The 23,341-nt window shown below is 47.0% G+C and overlaps 2 protein-coding genes across 2 annotated transcripts in view; one reads left to right on the forward strand and one right to left on the reverse strand.

Moving 5' to 3' along the window:
* Positions 1-23,341, reverse strand: part of TXNDC17 (thioredoxin domain containing 17) — a 324,677-nt gene that overhangs the window by 244,050 nt on the left and 57,286 nt on the right. The gene's annotated exons all lie outside the window — the stretch shown is intronic.
* On the forward strand, positions 882-21,746 carry SLC13A5 (solute carrier family 13 member 5). The gene is made up of 12 exons (XM_060258846.1): positions 882-1,052; positions 6,139-6,267; positions 6,806-6,942; positions 8,879-9,093; positions 10,787-10,955; positions 11,050-11,172; positions 12,964-13,176; positions 14,788-14,909; positions 15,501-15,619; positions 18,063-18,224; positions 19,086-19,223; positions 20,181-21,746. Exons 1-12 carry the CDS (start codon positions 939-941, stop codon positions 20,304-20,306), a joined length of 1,767 nt encoding a protein of 588 aa, XP_060114829.1. The 5' UTR covers positions 882-938; the 3' UTR covers positions 20,307-21,746.

The following is a 23,341-nucleotide window of genomic DNA, read 5'->3' on the forward strand; positions in this document are numbered from 1 at the left end:
AACTTTACCGACCTGATCAGTGGCGGACTGGCCAAGGTGTCAGCTTGCCCAATGGCAAGTGGGCCCCTGATGAAGTGGGCCCCCTTAAACATTAGACAATAGGTTTAAAATATTAATGTCCTTTTAGTAGCTTGAAAATATAATAGAAGTTCCAACATTATTACTGTAATGCAACTAAAATGTATGTTGAATGTGTGTGTGTATATATACACACACACACATTCATGTTGCAAAAGTTTTAATAGTACCTTTTCCCCACATGTATTTTTTTGAAAATTTTATTTATTTCTTATCAACATTAAATGATAGCCTTATATCAAAGATTTCAGGTTTTCAAGGCTGGTAACATCATTAGGGTTTGTAGAATCTTTCGGGCTCAAGTGCCGTGTTCTACTGGAGAAAGTTTTCCTTCCAGACGTTTCGTTCTCAGCTGCGGAGAACATCCTCAGTGGCGTTGCAGCCGGAGCAGGCGCTCTGACCTTCTTGGCTGCACAGCACTGAGGATGTTCTCCGCAGCTGAGAAAGAAACGTCTGGAAGGAAAACTTTCTCCAGTAGAACACGGCACTTGAGCCCGAAAGATTCTACAAACCCTAATTATAGCCTTATAGTTGGGGGTGGGCCCCCTTTGTCTCCTGGCAACCAATATTTTTAGACCCAGTCCACCACTGGTCCTGATCATGACGAGCTGGGCAGGGCACTCTGCACGTGCACAGAGACATCCTCAGCAGGGCTGGGATCCGGGAAGCAGCGAGTGCCTGCCGCCTGGATGCCAGGAGGAGGAGGAGGAGAGAGGCCGGCACTCCGCTCGACGGGGAGGGGCCAGGGCTGGCGCAAAAGGAGCCCTATTTAAAAGCTTCCCAGCGCCGACCAGTCCGCCGGTTTGCCTCCCTGCGCCAGTGAGCCGTTCGCCTCGTCCAGGCCGCCTCCTGCTCCGGCCATGGCTCCCGTCTCGTCGCTGCTCCTGCGCCAGCTGCTCCGCTGCAAGAACCTCTTCGTCCTGCTGGGCGCCCCCCTCGCCTTCCTGCCGCTCCCGCTGCTCGTGCCCACGCCGGTAGGTGCCCGCCAGCCAGCCAGCTGAGCCAAGCCTCCCGGGAAAAGGCATCGCCACCTTCACGGCAGTGCCCGGAGGACACTCTCGGGGTTTCTCCTTTGCCGCCGCCGACGGCGCCTCTATCGCCGCTCTGGACTTCCCTGCCTAGTGGTCAGAGCAGCAAGGCGACTGGCGGGTAGGGGGAACCGAGCGCACGGCAGCCTGGGCCTAACTCCAGCGTCTTCAGGAAAGGAGCGGAGATGGAGGGGGGGGGGGGTGCCAGCCTTGCCCAGGGAGGGGGCGAGACGAGGAAAGGGCCACCCCCCCCGCCACCCCTTCTGTTTTCAGGGGGAGGGGGGGGTGCTCTGCTCCCCCCCCCCACTCTGTTCAAAATCTCCTCTTCTCTCTGGAAGATCCCAAAGAAGTAACACACGACCCTGTCAACAGAGGGAGGCAGGGAAGGAGCGAGTGGGGAGTCCGCCGCCTGCTGTTCCTGATTGGTGTCTCCAAAGCAGTAGTAATTGAGTAATCGAACTTCCATAGATACAGGCAGTCAACCTTCTGGGCTACCAGCAGGGCTGTAGCCAGGATTTCATGTATGGTGGGGCCCACAGCACGATTTGCTACTGGGGGGGGGGGGCAGGGGGCCGCCCAGTTTGGTGGCCTTGGGCTCTCAGCACTGTAAGCTGCCTTGAGTTCAACAAGCTAACCCTCCCCCCCCCCTTCACCTAAACAGTCACAGCAGTTCTGGTCCCCCACCCCTTTCTTATGTGCCCCACTCTCAGAGAGACAGAGACCTCTCGACTCCCACCCACCCCCGCCCTACTTTGCTCTGCATGCTGCGTTAGGGAAGGAGAGAGAAAAAAGCGAAAATACCAGCAGCAAGGCTACTTGTTTAGAGTGGTGGTGAGCAAAGGGGACATATTGGGGGCCCTCCAATCAGGGCCAGCCCTAGGCAAGGTTAACTTCTGGAGCCCCCCCCCCCACTAATAACATCACCAAGTCACATGGGGGCACCCAATTTGGCGCCCCAAGAAGGCTGCCACCCTAGGCAATTGCCTAGTTTGCCTAGTAGCACCTGCCTCCAATGGAGGAGCCATACAGTTGGAAGAGGGGGCTTAAAGGATGGGCCTGGCCCCTCCTGTAGCTGCAGGCCTGGTGTGGGGGGGGGCTTTCCAAGAGCATGTGGTTGGCCTCTGATGGAGTAGATGGGTCAGCTCTCTGGGTTTTGGCCTTGGACTGCCCCACTGGGCTGCAGCGTCTTCTGTTATGGAGGCTGCTTCCTAAGAAATCTCCCTTGCCCTTCTCCCACTCTCCTTTGCCATGGGCATCTAAACATATAACACAGGGGTGGCCAAACTGTGGCTCGTGAGCCACATGTGGCTCTTTCACACATACTGTGGGGCTCTCAAAGGCACCATCACTTCCATCAGCCAAACTGGAGAAGGCATTTGTATCTTTAAATCACTTCTTTACAAGCCAAGTGGCTTGTAAAAGGCATTTAAAGTTAAGTTGCTTTATTTCTACCTCCACCTCCCTCATCTTCTTTCCTTCCTTCCTTCTCTCAAAATCTGATGTTCATGTCTTGCAGCTCTCAAACATCTGACATTTATTCTATGTGGCTCTTTTATTAAGCAAGTTTGGCCATACCTGTAAGAGCTAGAAAGCTTATGTGCATCCAGCTCCCCCCCCCCCCCACACACAGTCATGGTTTAATCCCAAAAGAGAGTTGCGGAGGAGGAGAGAGAAAGAGAATCCAGCCCATCATTAACCAGAACGTTGAAAGAGAAAGTTGAGCACAGGCCTGAACATTGTGTCATCAGTATTTGTGTTCATGCTGTCATTACAATGGTCAGTAAAGGCAACCAAATCCCCTGCATCAGAACTAGTGTCACTGGGGGACAGGTCACTGTTTATATGGATCTCCCTTGCCCTTCTCCCACTCTCCTTTGAAGCTAACTGCAGCTCCCTTGCTCTTCTCCCACTCTCCCTTGAAGCTAACTGCAGCTTCAAGGGGGGTGTTTGATCAGGGCAGATATTACAGCGGGGGACAGTTCAACACAGCAACAGCATTGATTCACTCAAGCTCAGTTGCTTTTAAGGGAAGGGATCAGGAGATCCAATCGTACACCTCAGACCAAGGGCTCAAAGTCATATGCTTTTGACACAACCAAAATAAATCAGTACCTAGGCTGCTCTGATGTCAATCTGATCTCATAGACAGTCAGTGGGGTATAGTGATTAGTGTGTCAGGCTAGAATTTGGGAGACCTGGGCTCGAACCTTAATTTTGCCTTGGAATTTTACTGGGTGATCTTAAACCAGTCATAGATCCAGGTGGGCAGCCGTGTTACTTGACTCCTACTTTGTTCTTAAGCCAGTCACACATTCACGGCGTGGCCTACTTTACAGGATTGTTGTGAGGGTAAAATGGAAGAGAGGAAAACAGAATGTATTCTGATTTGGGTTTCTCTTTGGGAGAAAGGCAGGGTATAAAATCTCTGTTTAGCTGATGTCCTCTGCTATCCTATGATGTCCATAGGATCTTGAACTGCAGTGTAACAGCAATCCCCAACGTAGAGCCCATGGGCAACATAGGGATCACCAGTGTGTTTCCTGCTGCCTACTTGCTTCTTCCCTCAAATGATCTTACAACATATTGTTGTAACATATTAATCTTACAACAGTTACAGCTGTGAAAGTTACCCCCGATGACATAGGAACCCAAGCAAGGGGTACTCTGAAACAATCGCATCTGAGTGCTGGAAAAGGTAGAGTTAAGATTCTGATGGAGTTTTTGTCAGTTGTGGGGGCGGGGTGGACGGTTGGACAATATAACCAAGGGGTGTTTTAATTACTTGGACAGGAGTGCGGATTAAAGGCCTGTGTAGGCATTCAGGACTTTGGTTAAATTCTACTGTTTGGGTAACCGTATACAGAGGTGTTGCAATATTCCAACAGGGTGTGGTTGGCCCTCGTCGTATGAAACTAAGTTGTAGTAGAGTGCTGTATTTATGCATGAGAAACTTTGCTAAAATAGTTTTCCCCCACCTTGGCACGGACAATCTGAAACCTCATATCCTACATTTCCTTATTATCACTTCAGATTTCCCTTAAGATATCACTTAAGGTTGTCTGCTACCCCCCTTAATAAACTTCATTCTTGTTCACATACAAAGTAAACAATCTTGTCTGTCCTACTGTGTCTAACAAAAGGAAAGGACCTTTAACTCTCAAAACTTCCATCTTGAAACTGTTGGTCTCTAAGGTGCTACTGGACTCAGACCTAACTAATCTTGCCCATCTTTCCTCAGTTACCAGTCCAGGGTTGGTTGGGTTTAGTCCTAGGCCAGAATATCCCAGTGAGAACCCTGGTGCAATGGGGCAGGTGGGAAGTTCAGATAAAATATCCTTTGAATGATGTTTAGTCTATGGGAAACACACATTCCTTCCTCAAATCCCAGTTTTCCTGTAGTTCATTGACACAAGAAGTGCTTCAAAAAAAGCTGAGGGGGCATTGTGTCTGCAGGGATAGCTGCTTCCAGAATAAGAGAAGACTGGGTTTGGAACCTCGTAACATTTTGTGGAACCCATTAGTTGCCATCTTGGTTTGAGTTCCACCTACCCCCATGGCAATCATTTTCTTGTGGCACCTACTATCTGTTCTCAAAACACCCAGAGTACACACAGTTTCATCAAGTTTGGGGACATCTGTTCTAGACACCAAGGGGAATCAGTCTGTCCAGTTTCTTCGTCTCAGGAAATTTCCAGAGACTAGTAAACTCTGAGTGGTCCTGCCAACTATGTGCACTCAAAAAAATCTCCCCGTAAATACCACCTGCCATCTGGAAAGTCAGGGTTAGTACCACATTCCATTGCTTTTGTAAAAGTGACTTGTTTGTGCTTGGATAAAGTGATGATGGAAGAGGGTGAGAACCCACTAGTTGCAGTACAACAAGGCCTGACAAATAATTATTTTGGGCACCAGCCAATTAAAAAGCATTTACATCAAAGAACCCCAGTGCACCATCTATAACAGTTAATTGGTAGTGTGACACCACAAGAAAATTGATTGGACAAATTCCAGTCTATTGAAATGTCTCCGGCATGTTTATGCAACCTTTCTCCAAATAGTCTGGGCTATGCGAGTGTTAAGTGTGGTCCACCAGATAGACATTCCGATTACATCCAATCAGAGGTGTGACGTGCCTTGCAGTGTGTCACAGGTGCAAACATGGACAATCTTGTGCACTAGCCACTCCTACCCTCTTACCAAAGATCAGGACATGCACTCTTATTTGCCCTCATCTATTCCCTAACTGCGTAGTGCTAAGGATTCCCTCTGTGTGCTGTGCATTAGTTTATCCTGTGCTGGTTGCTGAAGAAAATGCGCTGGTAAACTGACTATAACACTTCCCTGTTTAAACATCTCTAGAACCCCAGACACTGGATTTGCACTTATTTGCTGAATAGCCTCAATGCCAATGCATCCACAGCAACAGATTTTGGACCTACGGTGATGGCAACAGCAGCTGCCATCATGGAGAGAATGGGAGGGAGGGTAGCACAATGTCTAACAAGGCAAGAAAAGAACAAACGTGTTCCGGAGAACTAGGAAACTGTCTCTGGTGAATAGGCACTGTTGAGCACAGGATATATAATAGAAAGGTAGAGAAATAGTTTACCACTGTCAAGTTCATTCAAGGACATAAGACCAGTTTTTTGAGCCTTGGCTCTGGCTAAGTAGATTTGTGATTCTTCTTCACTGATTTAAGAACAACTGCAAGTTCAATGCATGTTTGTGCTTCTTTTTAGAAAAAAAAACTAGTATAGATCTAGTACATTTTTATCTTGCCCTTCCGCCAAGCTCAGCATGCTGTGCATTGCTGTTTTTTGCATTTTATTCTCACAACAGCCCTGTGAGGTAGGTTAAGCTGAGAGTGTGTGACTAGCCAAAGGTCACCCAGCAAGCTTCCAAAAAGTATGAGGATTTGAACCTGGATCTATAAGATCCTGGCCCAGTACTGAAGCTACTACATGACACTGTCTAAATGCTTCAAGCTGCTACAACACACTGTCTGAATACCTCTTTCTCTTTTGTTTGGCAGGAGGCCCAATGTGGCTACATAATCATTATCATGGCTGCTTATTGGTGCACAGAGGTAATCCCACTGGCAGTTACAGCGCTGCTGCCTGCTGTCTTGTTTCCATTGTTCAGCATCCTGGAATCCAAACTGGTAAGGAATGAGGGCAGTGGGAGATACACTAGAGTGGGACCAGGCTCCAGAATTCCTGTCACATTTTTATCTTTTCCTTTTGTATCCACTGAAAACAACAATCCCATTTAGGTTAACACATCCAGCATCCAGAAGTAAGCCTAGGAAGTTGTCTGAGAGATTGGAGGGGAGGAAGGGATTGTTGATGGGGTCAGTGCTGGGACAGAAGTCCTAAATTCAAAAGGGAGGCAGAGAGAGGAATGGGGGGGGGGGGTAGAGTAATGTGGCCTCACAATTCCAAGTGGCTTCACAGTAGCTAGGCTTGTCAACTTCCAGGTGGGACCTGAAAGTCCTCTGGAATTACAACTGATTTCCAACCCAAAGAGATCTATTCCTCTGGGGAAAATGGCTGCTTGGAGGGTTTATGACATTATAACCTGCTGAGGCCCTCCCCCCGGCCTCTTCTCTCAGATGTGCAAGAATTTCTCAAACCCAGAGTTGGCAATCCTAAGCAATACAAAGCCCTTCAGATGCTAACTTGGCCTCCCTCCCTCCACAGGTGTGTATGCAGTACCTGAAGGACACAAACATGCTTTTTGTCGGGGGCCTGGTCATGGCTGTGGCAGTGGAACACTGGAACCTTCACAAACGGATTGCGCTGAGGGTGCTGCTGACTGTTGGTGTGAAACCTGCTCTGTAAGACTCACCTCCCCTTCACTTGGGCCACGATCCCACCTGGCAGAGATGGGCTTGTGCTTAGTTTCTTACTCAAGCCTGCTGGCCAGAGAACCCATCTGTTGTGTCCTAGATGTGAAGGGGTTGGTTGTGGTCACTCAGAGTGGGAAAGAAGGCTGTTCCACACAGTAGCACTTTCATTTGGAAGCCCTATTGTTGCTATGGCTGCCAGCACTGTATGGCCGCCATTTTCCCTGCCTCAGTCCCTGAGGTGGCCATTCTGTTCCCCATATCAGGGTGAGGGGGTTTTTTTTCATGGATTTTTTTTTACTGGTGATTAATATAGGAGACTCCATTTTATATATGTATCTATCTCAGTTACCAATTATTTTTTAAAAATTCCTTCAAAAAAGCTCCCCTCCAAAAAGCTCCAATGTCTGTGGTGGACAGTAAGAAAGGGAAAATGGCTGCCATGTTGGTGGGACCAAGACAATTTGAACTTTCCCTCCTAGTTGGCAGCCCTCCAGACTTTGTTGCAGTCTGGTCCAGAACTTCACAGCAAAGCAGGTTCAGAAAAGGTTCAAGAAAGCCAGGGGAAACCTGGGATGCACAACTGCATCACAGTGCAGTGAGAAAGTGGGGGGAAATCTGCTTCCCCAACATGATCAAATTTGGGCCTAATCTGTGTGGAAAAGGTCACAAAGATAATTTCCGCTGTTAGTGCTTCACATTGAGACCCTGGAGAGCCGCTGCCAGTCTGAGAAGACAATACTGACTTTGATGGACCAAAGGTCTGACTCAGTATAAGGCAGCTTCATATGTTCATATTGCATTAATCCCCCGCATAGAAAACCAACCCGAGAACCTGGTGGCAACTCTCGGATCATAATAGGATTGCCAACTCTGGATTGGAAGATTCCTGGAGATTAGGGGGCAAAGTGTGGTTCCCAACTACAGTCTAGGACAATCCAAGACATTTGGGAGTGGTGTCTGTGGAAAGGGAAATTTAGGGAAGGATTTCACCTAGAATTTTTGGGATATCGTAGATAGAGTCTACCCTCTGAAGCTGTCATTTTCTCCAGGGGAGCTGACCTCTGTAGTCTGGAGATTAGAAGTATCAGGAGAATTCTAGACCCCACCTGGAAGCTGGCAGCCGTAGCTCATACTTCTGAAATCCTAATGCATTGGTTACTGAATGTCCCCATTTTGTTAATTGTACTGACTCACTCAATGTAATCCACCTTGAGGCCATCTGAGAAATGCTATAAATAATGTAAATAAATAATTGGCTCTGCTACCATGTGCTTCCCAGGAATTAGCAGCCAGGTCCTTTTCTACCTGAACTCCTGCACATTTTGCAGAAAATCCATTGCGCACTACCATTTCTCTCCTATCCAGTTAGTTTTTTCTTTCCCTAGTCCAGGGAAAGGAAGGAAACCTAAAGACCAGCTTTGCTGGGACTTTTTTGGTAGAAAACCCCCCAGCAGCAACTCATTTGCATATTAGGTCACACCCCCTGACATCACCATTGTTTCACACTGGGATTTTTTGTAGAGAGCGCCTAGCAGGAACTTATTTGCATGTTACACCACCTGACACCAAGCCAGCCGGAACTGCGTCTGATCTTTGCATAGAAGTCCACAAAATCCACTAGCCTGTTAAATTAGGTATTTATGATATGTAAAAAAGATTTTGAACAAACACAAAGTACGCATGGTCCTCATGGTGAGAAACATCTCATTTAGCATAGGTGACCAAGTGAATAATATGGATGGTCCAGGCAAGCCTGATTTTGTCAGATCTTCGAAAGTAAGCAAGGTAAGCAGAGGTGGTTTGCATGCAATGGCAAACCACCTCTGTTCATTGTTTGCCTTGATAACCCTTCAGGGTCGCCGTTAGCTGATCATAGCACTTTCCATCACCATCAGTTTTTTCATAGCCTCTGTCTTTCTTGCAGTTTGATGTTCGGGTTCATGGGGGTCACGGCTTTCCTGTCCATGTGGATCAGCAACACGGCCACCACTGCCATGATGGTTCCAATTGTCCAGGCGGTCCTAGATCAGATGAACAGCTCTGAGCAGGAAGTGATGTCCTCAGAGTCCACTTTTGGACATGTCAACTCTATCAGTGAACTGGAAAATAAAGCCACTGCGGCAGTGTCACCCATGCAAGGTAAATGAGGCCCCTCTTCCCTGAGGACAGGTTAACTTGTTCCACCACCATAAAAAAGACAGTTCCAAGGTTTTGTTGAGGATTCATGCAAATGGATGCTCATGGGGAAAACTGCAGTCAACCTGAGGCTAGAAGAAGGAAAGGCAGAAAACAGCAAGACAAAAATTGGTACAAATATAGTCTGAGTGTCATAATGCAGTTGAATCCAGTTGAAACCCTTTGGTTCTCCCTTAGAGGAAAAAGGGTCCAGATATGTTCCATTCTTTTGGCTGTAAACTTCTGTATCCTTTGGGAGGATTTGCTTCTGAGCAGAAAGTAAAGTTCAGGGAAAAGTACACTTTTTTATGAAAATGCTCTCCCCTCCCCTCACTGAAAGACATTTTGGGATATTTTGACAGGATTTTGACAACTTTCACACAGCAATAGACCTGCACCCATTTTATTGATAACCAGTTATGAGAACTGTTGTCATGAACTTCTAGAGATAAAGATAGCTGACTAAGAATTGGAGCCATGTTGACAAAATATAATCTTGTTATGGGATGGCTTAAGGGCTTGCCTGATGCCCCACATCATGGCCCTGTAAGAACTGATGCAGAAGTTGGGCAGAAAGTCACTCTGGTTTTCCGAGAAGAAAGTGACTGTAGACCACCCATGGCCCTTCTCCAGAACTTTATAGCTAAAGTAAGGCTTTAGCCTTTTGGCTCCTTGCATTGTTCTTTTGGGGCAGCAAGAGTCTACTTGTTGTTTTCTAGTTAAACAAAGGGTCAAAGAGAGCAATTATGGATTCCAAGAATGGCTTTTTGATCTATTGGGTGAATTCTTTCCCTCCAATCTTTGCCCTCTTTCTTTAAGTATGTGTGTGTGGGGGGGAACAGAGGGAATCCTTTTCCAGCAACCCATTCTCCTTATCCTTGCACTCAACAAAAACTAACAACAACAACCCAATAATCATTATGAGCATTACTAAACAACCACTAAAAGCATAACAACAAGGATGTCACCACCATTTTAAAGTCATTTAAGAATGGCGTGAGAGCCGGACCATGATCTGACCTGCAGTGCAATGAGCTGCGGCGCTCTTGTCCCCTCTGCATGCCTTATCAGTTGCCAAAGTGGCAACACCTCCTCCCATCATTGTGCTGTTTCAGCTCATGAAAAAGCACAGGGGAAGAAACAAGAGTGATGTACTGCTCATGCCATTTATAAATGCATTTAAAATGATGGCAGCCCTGACCTGGATAGCCCAGGCAAGCCCAATCTTGTCAGATCTCAGAAGTGAAGCAGGGCTGACCCTGGCAAGGACTTGGATGGGAGACCTCCTTGGAACACCAGTGGTTTGGAAGCAGGGGCAGGCTTTAACCAGCCACCTCTCTAAATATCCTCCAGGTTCCCTGTAGGGGTCAGTCACCAGAGGTCACCTTGACTTCCAGTTGTACACACACAAAGAAAATACCAAAAAGCCCCTAAATGATGGCATGAGGTGGCCATAGGGATGCTGATCATGTCTTGTTCGGCCCTAACTGGCTGCTATTGAAAGCAGCAACCATGTTCCAGCCTAAGCCCCCAGTGATAACTCTGCAATAGGACTGCACTGAAAATGGCTCTCTTGCAATTGCACAAATGCAGGTCTCACACTCTTTTTACATACACAATAATTTTGCAAGAGGTCCAGAAGTGCTTTGTTTCTCAGTTGTAGGCAATGGGCACCTTCCTGACCACACCAGAGAAGAAGATGAGCGAGCAAAGAAACAGATCAACAAGGGTATGACGCTCTGTGTCTGCTATGCTGCAAGCATCGGTGGGACAGCAACTTTGACTGGGACAGGGCCAAATCTGGTCCTGAAAGGACAGATAAACCAGTAAGTCTCCCTCTGACCTTTCTCTTGTGAAACTGTGAAATGACCTGGTTGACCAGCTCACGGGACGTACTTTTTTTGTTATTGTTATTATCAGATTGTTCCCTGAAAACGGCGACGTTGTGAACTTTGCCTCTTGGTTTGGGTTTGCTTTCCCCAACATGATCCTGATGTTGGTATTGGCTTGGTTCTGGCTCCAGTTTTCCTTCATGGGACTCAAGTAAGTCTGCCTTTGAATGAAAAAAGATAGCATTTTGTAAATTCCAACCTTGCCAGTACTGTCACTAACACAAACAAAGCCAAGCTGCGCCTGGAATTTTGGACACACGAAGTCCCCAAGTCCTTCTGGTAAACAGATTTTTCCATGATGCGGATTTATTAAAAGAGAAGAAAGGGTCATTGACTGAGCAACTATTGATGACACAAAGCCTGGGAGATAGCCTTGGAGCACTTTTGATCAATCTGCAGGGCTTTTTTTGTTGCAGGAACTCCTTTGCATATTAGGCCACACCCCTCTTATGTAGCCAATCCTCCAAGAGTTTACAGGGCTTAGTACAGGACCTACTGTAAGTTCTTGGAGGATTGGCTACATTAGGGGTGCGTAGCCTAATATGCAAAGGAGTTCCTGCTACAAAAAAATCCCTGTGTATGCTTTGCCATATTTTGGAAATGATAAGGTTCTCGTGCAGTGGGTAGCTGTTGATCTGAGACTTGGGGAAGGGCTGTGCCTCAGACGCAGAGCATCTGCTTGGCATGCAGAAGGTTCCAGGTTCGATCCCCAGCATCTCCAACATGAAGGATTAGGTAGGAAGTGAGGCTGAAGACATCTACCAAAGACCCTGAAGAACCACTGCCAGTCGGAGTAGACAATACTGACGTTGGTGGACCCATGTTCTGATTCAGTATAAGGCAACTTCATGTGTCTGCGTGATTTGGCCTCCAGAGATACCATATCGCAAGACAGCTTTCAAAATTAGCAATTTTTTTTTTTTGCTTGGTAATGCTGGCGCTGGAGGAAAATCTTTCCTGCTGGCAGTAAAATATGGCAATGGGACAGATGGGAGATCCCACCACTGAAGACCCCCCTCCATTTGCTTTGTTCTCCAGTTGACATCTTGCTAGCTCCATGTTCCATGTGGCCATTGCCTTATCAATCTCCAGTCTTTGCTGTTGTGCAGTCACTTCTGCAGCTTTGGCCCTGCCACAATTTATTTCCTTGTCCTCTCATCCAGCTTTGCTTCTGCTGGATCCTGGTTGCTACTCAGCTTCCCTTCCCTGACCTGGCTTTCAGCTACTGAATGCCACTGGTTTTATCTCTTAGTTAAGGCAACAACACCAGCTGGATCTTGTGCCCAGAGCTGCCAGTTCCTGGGTGGTGGTTGGAGATCTCCTGGGATTACAGCAGATTTCCAGGCAACAGAGATCAATTCACTTGGAGAAAATGGCTGCTTTGGAAGGTGGATTCTATGGCATTATATCCCACTGAGGTCCCTCCCTTCCCCAAACTCTGTCCTGGAGAGCCAGTTTGGTGTAGTGGTTAAGAGCGGCAGATACTAATCTGAAGAACCGGGTTTGATTCCCCACTCCTTCACATGCAGCTGGCTGGGTGACCTTGGGTCAGTCACAGATTTCTCAGAGCTGTTCTTTCAAGAGCAATTCTCTCAGAGCTCTCTCAGCCCCACCTACTTCCCAGAGCGTCTGTTGTGAGGAGAGGAAGGGAAGGAGACTGTAAGTTGCTCTGAGATTCTGAGTGAAGGGTGGGGTATAAATCCAACTCTCTTCCTCCTGCTGCTTCGCTCCCAAACTTCCCAACCTGGAGCCAGCAACCCTACCTATGGCTTGAAAACCTACAAGTCCTTTGGGGCTTTTGTGTACATCTCTCCTATCAAGCTCGTCCTCTGTCCTCCAAAGACCTGTTTCAACTTCAATGCCCTTGGTTTAATTCCTGAGTCTTCTGGCTGGTCACTTCCACAGTAGTGAGTCACTGATCACTCGTTTTGTCTCTTCCCAGTTTTAGGAAAACCTGGGGCTGTGGCACCCAAAGAACCGACAAAGAGAAGGCTGCCCTGAATGTGCTGAGGGCTGAATATGACAAGCTAGGCCCCATCTCCTTTGCAGAGTTCAACCTGCTCCTGCTGTTCACCTTGCTGGTCATCCTCTGGTTTACAAGAGATCCTGGCTTCGTCCCAGGTTGGGCCACCGTCGCCTTCAACAAAGACAAGGAGTGAGTGGATTTTGTGGCTGCTTCTCCTGCCTTGAGTCAGGCAGTCGCCCAGTTCATGTTGGGCCATTGCTGATCCCTGCCCAGATTGCTTCTAGGAGGGCACGACGAGGTCAGCTAACCTTTGTGGCTTTGGGTTTGTGGTGACTAGTGCAGGCAAATTGCTTGCCTCAAAGCCTGGGGGCACCCACAGAACAGCTGGGGAAGAGCAGCTGACCAGAAGCGCAGCATGTATCAGCAGTGACCGACTCCAGCCCAAGCAGCTAGAATGACTAGATGGTATGGTGTAGTGGTTAGTGAGTTAGAAGAGGGTTAGATCTGTGTTCAGATCTCTGCTCAGCATGGGCAACTTGAAGTTCGCAAGGTAGTTGCGTGTCATTCTGAGCTCCTTGGAGGCAGGCCCAGATATTTTATATGTGGCATAAATTGAAACGTAATTTTTGCCCCTGAATGAAGAAGAAGATATTGGATTTATATCCTGCCCTCCACTCCAAAGAGTCTCAGAGCGGCTCACAATCTCCTTTACCTTCCTCCCCCACAACAGACACCCTGTGAGGTGGGTGGGGCTGAGAGGGCTCTCACAGCAGCTGCCCTTTCAAGGACAACCTCTGTCAGAGCTATGGCTGACCCAAGGCCATTCCAGCAAGTGCAAGTGGAGGAGTGGGGAATCAAACCCGGTTCTCCCAGATAAGAGTCCACACACTTGACCACTATACTAAACTGGCTCTGAGTGGACAGGGATAACACTTGTTTACATTATTTATAGCAGATTTCATAGCATATGTCAGTACAATCAGCAGGATGGAACATCCAATAAACAGTGCAATAGGTTCCGGATTGTAGAAGTCTAGAACCAAACAGAAATCTAAATGGTTCAAAGGGAAAACCAGATCTAAGCATACACCCAGCTTCCACAGGGAGATGAATGATTTTCCAGGTATATATATATATATAAAATCAGTTACATTAAAAAAATTACAATGGCATATTTAAAGTGCTCTTAGTCATTACATCACATCAGGGGTGGGGGGATGCACACCTGGCTGACCACACTGCATACAAACATGCTTTGACTGCAATTTTTCCAAAAAGAGCATATCAAACCAAGTTTAAGAAAGACTGAAACAAAGCAGGGGAAACCTGGAAAGAGGATGATTGGGGAGGTGTTGTGTGGATGCTCCCTACGCCCCCCCAAAACCCTGCTTGTTTGGATGCCAAACCAGAACAAATCCTTCACATGGAAACAATGTACATTAGGCAGATTTCTCTTTTCCAGTACTTTGTTGTGTGTTTATTTACGTATTAGCAATGGCATTACAGGTGTACCCAGAGAGAGATGCAGCATGGAAATGTGGGATTTCTCCATCTCTCATGCAGTGGGCACAGGAGCAAGACTCCCCTACTGCACAGAGAACTGTTTTGTCCCAGAGTTATGGGAAATTGAAATGGTCAGTTGAAAGAAAAAGCATTCCACAATGACCTCAGTGCACTTGGCCCTTCCACTTGAACTGGTCCATCACGCTTCTGACTGTGGAGCATGGTGGGAGAATGAAGCATGGTTTGCTAATTCCTCTTTTCTTTCATTTCATTTTTAAAAAACCCAACCCATTCCAGGTATGTGACAGATGCCACAGTGGTTATCTTTGTTGCCGTGCTGCTGTTTGTTGTTCCTTCTGCCATGCCCAGATGTGGTTTCAGCAGTCAAAGAAGCTGTGATCTAGAAGAAGCAAAAGAAGGTAATAGAATGGATCCCCCCCCCCTTTTACAATAGACTCTGAGCATTCTGGGCTGGTCTTCATAGGAAATCAGCCATTTCCACTTTTAGCAGATGGAACCCTCAGTGGTTAAACTGAGGACTATCAGGAGGGAAGCAGCTTTCAAAGGGCTGGGTTTTGAACTGTTTGAGGCCATAGCCCAAATTTCACCCCAGTGGTGTTCTATGTAGCTCAAAGACTAGAATGGACACCCACATAGGGTCAGTCCATGATAATGCCTTTGTATGTTCCATATCTTGGTCTCTATCCCAGATGTCATTTCACTGTAGGGCAGCCACCTGTGGGAGAATCTGAATGCTTGCACACCTTTTTTGGGGGTCATTTTGGTGGACCTTAATAAAAGCTGTGACGCAGATTTGGGATGTTGCATTTTGCTGTGGGCCATCGTGGCTACCTGGAAGATCATCTACTCGGGCTCCTTGTTACCTCGTTTGTGTCCTCCCACTTTCCAATCTTCCCTACGTGCTCCTTCTAAAAATATAAAACCTGCTTTTGGATCTCTCACTATTACTGTCATCTTGCCATGCTGTAACCTCTGACTTCTCTCTGCAGCTTTGAAGGAGCCATTTCTCCCTCCCCCATTGCTGGAATGGCAGGTGGTCCAGAAGAAGATGCCCTGGAATATTGTGCTGCTGCTGGGGGGTGGCTTTGCCCTGGCTCACGGGAGTGAAGTACGTCTGGGTGATGCAACACTTGGTCTTGGTGTTGGGTGACTGTTTAGCAATTGTGACTTTTTGCAATCTCGAGAGAGGCCGGATTTGCTTCTGGAACCAAGCATCCTGGCTTTGGTTCTTCTCTGAATTGGATGTGACCCCCCCCCACCTACCTACCTTCTCTGGAAACCTGGAAGCGCACATGAGAGCTCTTCAGTTGCAAGGTTAAATCCCCCTGCCCAGACTAAACTGAAATGTCAGAGGGGTTGCCTGTTCCATATTTGGGAAAGAGTGAGGTTGGGCGACTGAGAGCCCAGCAAGGTCTTTGCAGGACAAGACGTCCATTAAGTTTTTCCAGCCTCGGCAGCTCCTAGGAGTGATTCATTCAGCACTGCCCTTATCTGGCACTCATGTGGGCCCGCCTCCTGTGCTCCCACTTGGCACCCAAATGAGGTGCTTGGGCTTGACATGTGAGCAGCTGCAGTTTGCATTCCAGTGGTGCCAGGACAAAAAGAACTTGACTCGATTCGAGCTTCTTCTCTATAAGACAATGTAGCAATGCCCTCGGATTGATCATCCTATGCATCTAGTTGCAGGTTTTTAAGTTGCAGGTTTAAAACGCAAAAGCTAGGCATTCCATCTGTAGCATCCACCAACAGACTCCTCTTGTGCTTTCGCTTGAGCAAAGAGAGCTCAAGCTCAGACAAAGAAGATTCTGTGCAAGGCAGCCCCAACCGTGCCTTACAGGAGGCTGCTTGGCACCAGTGGGATACCGAGCAGGCAGCACACAGACAGCCTGGTGTGCTTCAGATCAGGGCTGGAGGACGCTTGCTGACGCAGGGAAGGGAGCCAAGGTGCGCGTCTCGCACATGCCTGAGGAACTGCCAGTTAATTTTCCGGGTGCAATCCGGCAAACAGCTCTCTTGTGAAAGCAAGTCTGGAATGAATGGGAGCTGTGTGACTGGCAAGAACGTCACGCTGCTGGATTGTGCCCTTTGAGCTTGGCAAACTTGGCTGTCTCGAGTGGTATTTTTTTTTCTTTTATAAACATTATCTCACTGGGGAGTTGCCTTCATTCAGACTGCTTCCACCCACCCAACAAAAAAAGTCTTGAATGATGTATGGTAACCATTATATATAGATTTTTTTTTTACCTTTGGTTGTTGCCAAATGTAGTGCCCGACGTACAAAGTTAAAAAGGGATCTTTAAAACCTAGAGGCGTGCATGTGTGTGTGTGTGTGTAGTTAATGGGTGAAAAGGAAGAGAGTTGTTGGACTAGAGGAAGCCTAGCAAATGAAAGAAACTCTAACCCTTGTAAATTACCCATTAAGTACAGCCCTGCTGGATCAGACCAAGGTCCATCCAGCTCAATATCCTGTGCCCACCCAGATACCTGCAAGCACAGCGGGAGGTCATATCCCTCCCTCTTTGTTTCTCCTTCCCAATAAATGGTGCTTAGAAAATCAGGATGGTGCAGTAGTTAGGGCTTTTTTGTAGCAGGAACTCCTTTGCATATTAGGCCACACACCCCTGATGTAGCCAATCCTCCAGGAGCTGACAGGGCTCTTAGCACAGGGCCTACTGTAAGGTCCAGGAGGATTGGCTACATCAGGAGTATGTGGCTAATATGCAAAGGAGTTCCGGCTTCAAAAAAAGCCCTGGCTTAGTGTCATAGCTGGGAGACTCAAAGACCCACTGAAATAAAACTTGCCGGCTGACTATGGACCATTCATTCCCCTTGCCCTTGCCAACCTCACAGGGTTGTCAGGGGAAGGGAGAGAACAATGTAGGCCACCATGAGCTTTTGGAAGATGGGTGAGATAATATTCTAAACCAAAGTGGCATGAGGGAAACTTTAAAGGGTCTTACAGATCCCCCAAAGAATTGATTGCAGTCTTTTATGAAGGAACTCAGTATGTTTATATTATACTAGTTGGGCCTACAAGCCCTAAGGGCCACTGTTTATAACCATTCCAACAGCTCTTACAAAATCACCTCTTGGTTCTTCTCCAGACCCCTCCCACGAGCAATACCCAAACACTAAACTCTTTATTAAACATATAATCCATTTGTACAGTCCTTATCACACTCTTCCCCAACATTTTTCTCACATACATGAAAAAACCAATTGTTAGGGCATCCCTTTGTACCCTTTCTAGACTGACAGAGGTTTGACTGTTTCCCTTGAAGCCGGTGCTTAGCTATTGTTAATTCAGGAGAAGAATCTAGTCTGTCTCTTGTGCTGATGGCCTGAGCAATATAGTACAGGGTGGCATCTGATGATTCACATGGGCTGTGGCAAGATCAAATGGTAGAAGACAAAGCAATGCATGTCACCCTTGGTGGAAAGGTGGGAGAAGGTCAAATAACCAGTCAGTTCACTGGTTCCCGACATTGCAGTGGTGACTTCAGAGGGCCTGTATTTCAATGCTGTGTCTGACTCTCTTTCTTTTTCTCCAGGCTTCAGGGCTATCCAAATGGCTGGGCAACCAGATGACCCCTCTCAACACGATCCCTCCCTGGTCCATTTCTATCGTTCTGTGTCTCGTCATTGCTGTCTTCACTGAGTGCACCAGCAACGTGGCCACAGCGACCCTCTTCTTGCCTGTTTTTGCATCTTTGGTAATGATGGAGGAGGAAAAATCTGTTTTGGCAATGGAAATTGGTGGGGGGATGTTGATTGGCACCAGGGCTTTCTCTGTAGCAGGAACTCCTTTGCATATTAGGCCACACACCCATGATGTAGCCAATCCACCAAGAGTTTACAGGGTTCTTAGTGCATGGCCTACTGTAAGCTCCAAGAGGACTGGCTACATCAGAGGGGAGTGGCCTAATATGTAAAGGAGTTCCTGGATACAAAAAAAGCCCTGGTTGTTCACCCATTGGGGGCTCTTGGGGTTTTGGCAACAAGCACTCTCTTATACAAAAAGGCAGGCCTTTTTTAAATAGAAAAGGCCCAGCAGGAACTTACGGTATTTGCATATTAGGCCACACCCCCTGACAACACCATTGTTTCACACAGGGCTTTTTGGTAGAAAAAGCCCAGTAGGGACTCATTTGCATATCAGGCCACACCCCTGATGCCAAGCCAGCCAGAACTGCATTCCTGTGCGTTCCTGCTTTAAAAAAAAAAAACCCTGCAAAAAGATTATATAGTTACCTTGGAAGAGAGACCATCTGCCTCCTGGGAGATTCTGAGAAGAAGAACCTGGAGACAATGTAAAACAACTGCAGAAGTTGCTGCAATTCGAGCCTGCTGAGATTGCTTCTTTGTGGGACCTGGAAGATCTTTCTAAGTTCCTACTAGGGAAATGGTAAACCCATAAAACTAAGGAACATAAACGACCCCACCCCTCCAGCCATTTAATCTTGTCTTTCCACCAAGGAGTGATGTCTGTGAGGCAGGTTAGACGGAGAAGAGTGTGTGAAAAATGTAATCTAACACTACAGTTCAAGGTGTCAATTTCTTTCTCTCTCATTCAGTCCCAGTCCATTGAAGTCAACCCCCTCTACATCATGGTCCCTTGCACACTCAGCGCTTCCTTTGCCTTCATGCTTCCCGTGGCCACGCCTCCAAATGCCATTGCCTTTTCATACGGCCACCTCCGGGTCTCAGACATGGTAAGCCAGTGGTTTGCTGCTGCTAAGTCCTTCCTGTTATCCTGAGCACTGTCTTGCACTGGCTGAAAGGGTCACTCCTAGGGCAGTGCCCTCTGTTGGCTCACTTAGTGAGAAATACTTGTAAAAAAAACGAAAGTCAGCAATACTTGTAACAAAGAAATAATCTGTCCTGTTGCAATCCAATGACTTGCACAAGACAGCAGTTTCCAAAGCATTTTTTAAAAAGAAACAAACCTGAATTGGGAATTTTCCTTATCTTTGTATGGGAAGGGTTTGTTTTTTGAATTGGAGCCATCCTGGAGGAGAGACTTTTCGGCATGTGCTGATGCTGCAGTTCTGCAGGAGCAGCAGCTGAAAGGTCACACATGAACCTGCCTTATACTGAATCAGGGTATCTGTATTGTCTACTCAGACTGGCAGCAGCTCTCCAGGGTCCCCAAGTCAATATCTTTCATATCATCTACCTGATCAGATCCTTAACTGGAAATGCTGGGGATTGAACCTGGCACCTTCTGTGTGCCAACCAAATGCTCAGCCACTGATCCATAGCCCCTCCCCTAATGGAAGTCTTTCCTCCAGACTGGTGTTAGGAAGTCAGATGCTTCAGACAAGTGTATGTTTTGGGAGTTGCCTTTGAGCACCCGGATTCTTTGCAAAGAGAGGATTGTCACAACAAGCAATGTTGCCTCTAAATTTTTTACCTACCGAGCAGAGCAGTCCTGAGCAGAATATAACTGCTGTAATCTCAAAATGGTCAAGGGGAGGGAGGGAGAGAGGGAGCGATATTGATATTGCTCCCCACACTCCAGGAGGATGCTGACCTGAATTCTTTTCCCAGCTGTTGCATTCTGACATGCTGTTTCTCCCTTCCTGGAAAGGTTAGCTTGGTGACTTGGGCTCCTGAAGGTACTCAATGAGTTGTCATGCCATTTCTTTGTTTTCTCTCTCCCCGCTCAGGCAAAAGCTGGAATTGTGATGAACATTATTGGAGTCATTTGTGTAACTCTGGCCATTAACACCTGGGGCCGTGCCATGTTCCACCTGGACACGTTTCCATCCTGGGCAAACGCCACTCTGGGGTAATGAAAGGCCAAGGCCTGGATTTGACTTCAGGCAGTTGGGTCTTCTTGCCCCATTGCCTTATTGCCCTGAGCCTTTCCTGTAGCCCTTAGTCTACTCTTTGGGGTGGTGCTGCTTGCAGACGGACCTCTGAGGAAACATGTTGGCATCTCCTGGGACCAGAAGTAGTCCAGCCATGTTTTCAAACCAATCAGGAAAAGAATACGGGTTATTTGGGGGGAAAAAATGAAGAACAGTGGAGAAAGAAACAACTGTGTTCAAAAATAGAGGATAATGGTAACCGACGTGTGACAGAACTCAAACTCATTAAGACAACGTCCGCAGGATTCTGGAGCTGATTAACTTCTTCTCCGGCTCAGCACGTTAACCATTGCACAACGGGTTCTTCATTCTATGATCAGGTGGAGTGCAATTGGACAACCTACTGAGAAAGACTGTTCTACAAATGCAAGGAACAAACACTTGGCAAGAGAATATCTGGTTTCCTTTTGCGTTAGATGTGCATAGTGAACCGGGGTTCCAAGAGGAGCCCTTTGTGTAGGAAGTAACAGCTATTCAAAGACTGTAAGAATGGGGAAGCCAAGACTTGGGATTACTCACTGGGGAAACACCCTAGAACACGGAAGTCAGATTTCAGGAAAGATGCAAATAAAACCTTTACAGGTGGCCTGCAGCCAGAAATCTTAGACAAAGGGTACCTGGATGGCCATCTTAATGCAGAACAGATGCTGAGAAAGGCACAACATTGGAGCACTTTAGCCTCTGTGCCCTGTCTTCCAGAACATCTGGTTGGCCATTGTGGGAAACAGGATGCTGGATTAGATGGACCATTGGTTTGTTCCAGCAAAGGTTCTTCTAAGAGGTTTAGGTTTTAGGTTTGGCACCTAAAAACTAGTCTCCTATTATGTTTGAAGGTATTCGTCTTAAGCTATGAATGCCATCAACATTAATTTTACAAAATGCGTCTTTGCAGTCATTGGCTAGAACATTTGAAGGCAGTAGTAGGTGTATTGCTTCAATAAGCAAATGAAGGAATAGAGGGAGCTAGACATTTGTGGAAGGGGCTGGGATTACCCCTGAGAGTGACAGGCCTTGGTGGGGTTGGGCGGGGCTCCTGAGGTTGAGTTTCTGGGCATTAAACCGTCATGCTTTCAAGGTTTCCTTCTCCAAGATCACAACAAGGGAATATATATATATATGTATCCTTTTGTATGTACTATGGGAAAACCAGTGTGATCAAGTTGTTACATGTTGGACTCTGGAGATCTGAGTTCAAATGCTTACTTTACCATAAATCTCCTGGGTGACCTCAGGCCAGTCAGTCTCTCTCAGCCTAACCTACCTCACAGGGTTGTTGTGAGGATAATATGGAGGAAAGGAAAGCTATAAACCCTGCCCTGAGATCTGCACAGGAAGGGTGGAATAAAAATGTGATCAGCGGGTGAACTGCGCAAGAATTAATTTTGTGCAGGAACTGCTGAACCTTACCAGCTGGATTCCCCCCCCCGCCCCGGTGGTATTCAATTTGCTGCTGCCAAGAATGGTTAATAATGGCATTCAAATTGAGTCACAGGTCAAGAAGGAGCTGCTTAGGTTTCATTCAGATGGGCTTAGCTGAGAGAAGTCAAATCAAGCATTGTGCTTGTGTGGAAAGGAAGTGTAGTTCTGCACCTGATTCTTTAAGTGACAGCTCCCCTAGCCATAGAATATGGCTTCTGCCATCAGGAGGCCCACTAGTAGGGTCAGAACTCCAGAAGCCTTCCCATTGTCACCCCCCCCGCCCCCAAGCACCAAGAATACAGAATGTCGCTGCCCCAGACATAGTGTTCCATCTATACCCTGTGGCTAACAGTCACAGATGGACCTCTGCTCTATATGTTTATCCAGTCCTCTCTTCAAGCTCTCTTTGCTTGTAGCCACCAGTGAATTCCACATGTTAATTACTCTTTGGGTGAAGAAGTACTTCCGTGAGAGCCAGTTTGGTGTAGTGGTTAAGTGTGCGGACTCTTATCTGGGAGAACCGGGATTGATTCCCTACTCCTCCACTTTCACCTACTGGAATGGCCTTGGGTTAGCCATAGCTATTGCAGGAGTTGTCCTTGAAAGGGCAGCTGCTGTGAGAGCCCTCTCAGCCCCACCCACCTCACAGGGTGTCTGTTGTGGGGGGAGAAGATATAGGAGATTGTAAGCCGCTCTGAGTCTCTGATTCAGTAAGAAGGGCGGGGTATAAATCTGCAGTCTTCTTCTCTTATCTGTTCTAAACCTGCTGCTCATTAATTTCACTGAGTGCCCATGAGTTCTTGTATTGTGAGAAAGGGAAAAAAAGTACTTCTTTCTGTTTTACCTAACTTACCTACTGCTTTCTCTACCTTCTCTGTCCTATGGATAATTTTGTAAACCTCTGCCATGTCACCTCTCAATCATTGTTTCTGCAGGCTAAAGAACCCTAACTTCTGTAACCTTTCTTCACAGGGAAGGTGTTCCATCCCCTTCATCATTTTAGTTCCTCTTTTCTGCATTTTGGCAATACTATAATATCTTATTTGAGGTGCGGTGACCAGAACTGTACACAACATTCCAAATTAGGCTGTGCCATAGATTTATACAAGGCCATTATGGTACTGGCTGATTTATTTTCAATCCCCTTCCTAATAATCTGCAGCATACCTTTTGCCTTTTTTATTGCAGTCACACGCTGAGTTGACATTTTCAGGGAGCTATCCACTGTAACTCCAAGATCTCTCTCCTGGTCAGTTACCACCAGTTCAGTTGGAATTTTTTGCTCCAGTGTGCATTACTTTGCACTTGCCCACATTGAACCTCATTTGCCATTATGATGCCCACTCACCCAACCTCGACAGTTCCCTCTGGAGCGCCTCACAGTCCTCCCTTGTTCTCACTGCCCTGAACAACTTGGTGTCATCTGCAAATTTAGCCACCTCACTGCTTACTCCCAACTCCAAATCATTAATGAATGTTAAAAAACACCAGACCTATAACCAAGCCCTGCACTACCTCACTGCTTACCACCTTCCGCT

This window comes from Heteronotia binoei, chromosome 18, assembly GCF_032191835.1.
Source record: "Heteronotia binoei isolate CCM8104 ecotype False Entrance Well chromosome 18, APGP_CSIRO_Hbin_v1, whole genome shotgun sequence".
NCBI classification, from domain to species: Eukaryota; Metazoa; Chordata; class Lepidosauria; order Squamata; family Gekkonidae; genus Heteronotia; species Heteronotia binoei.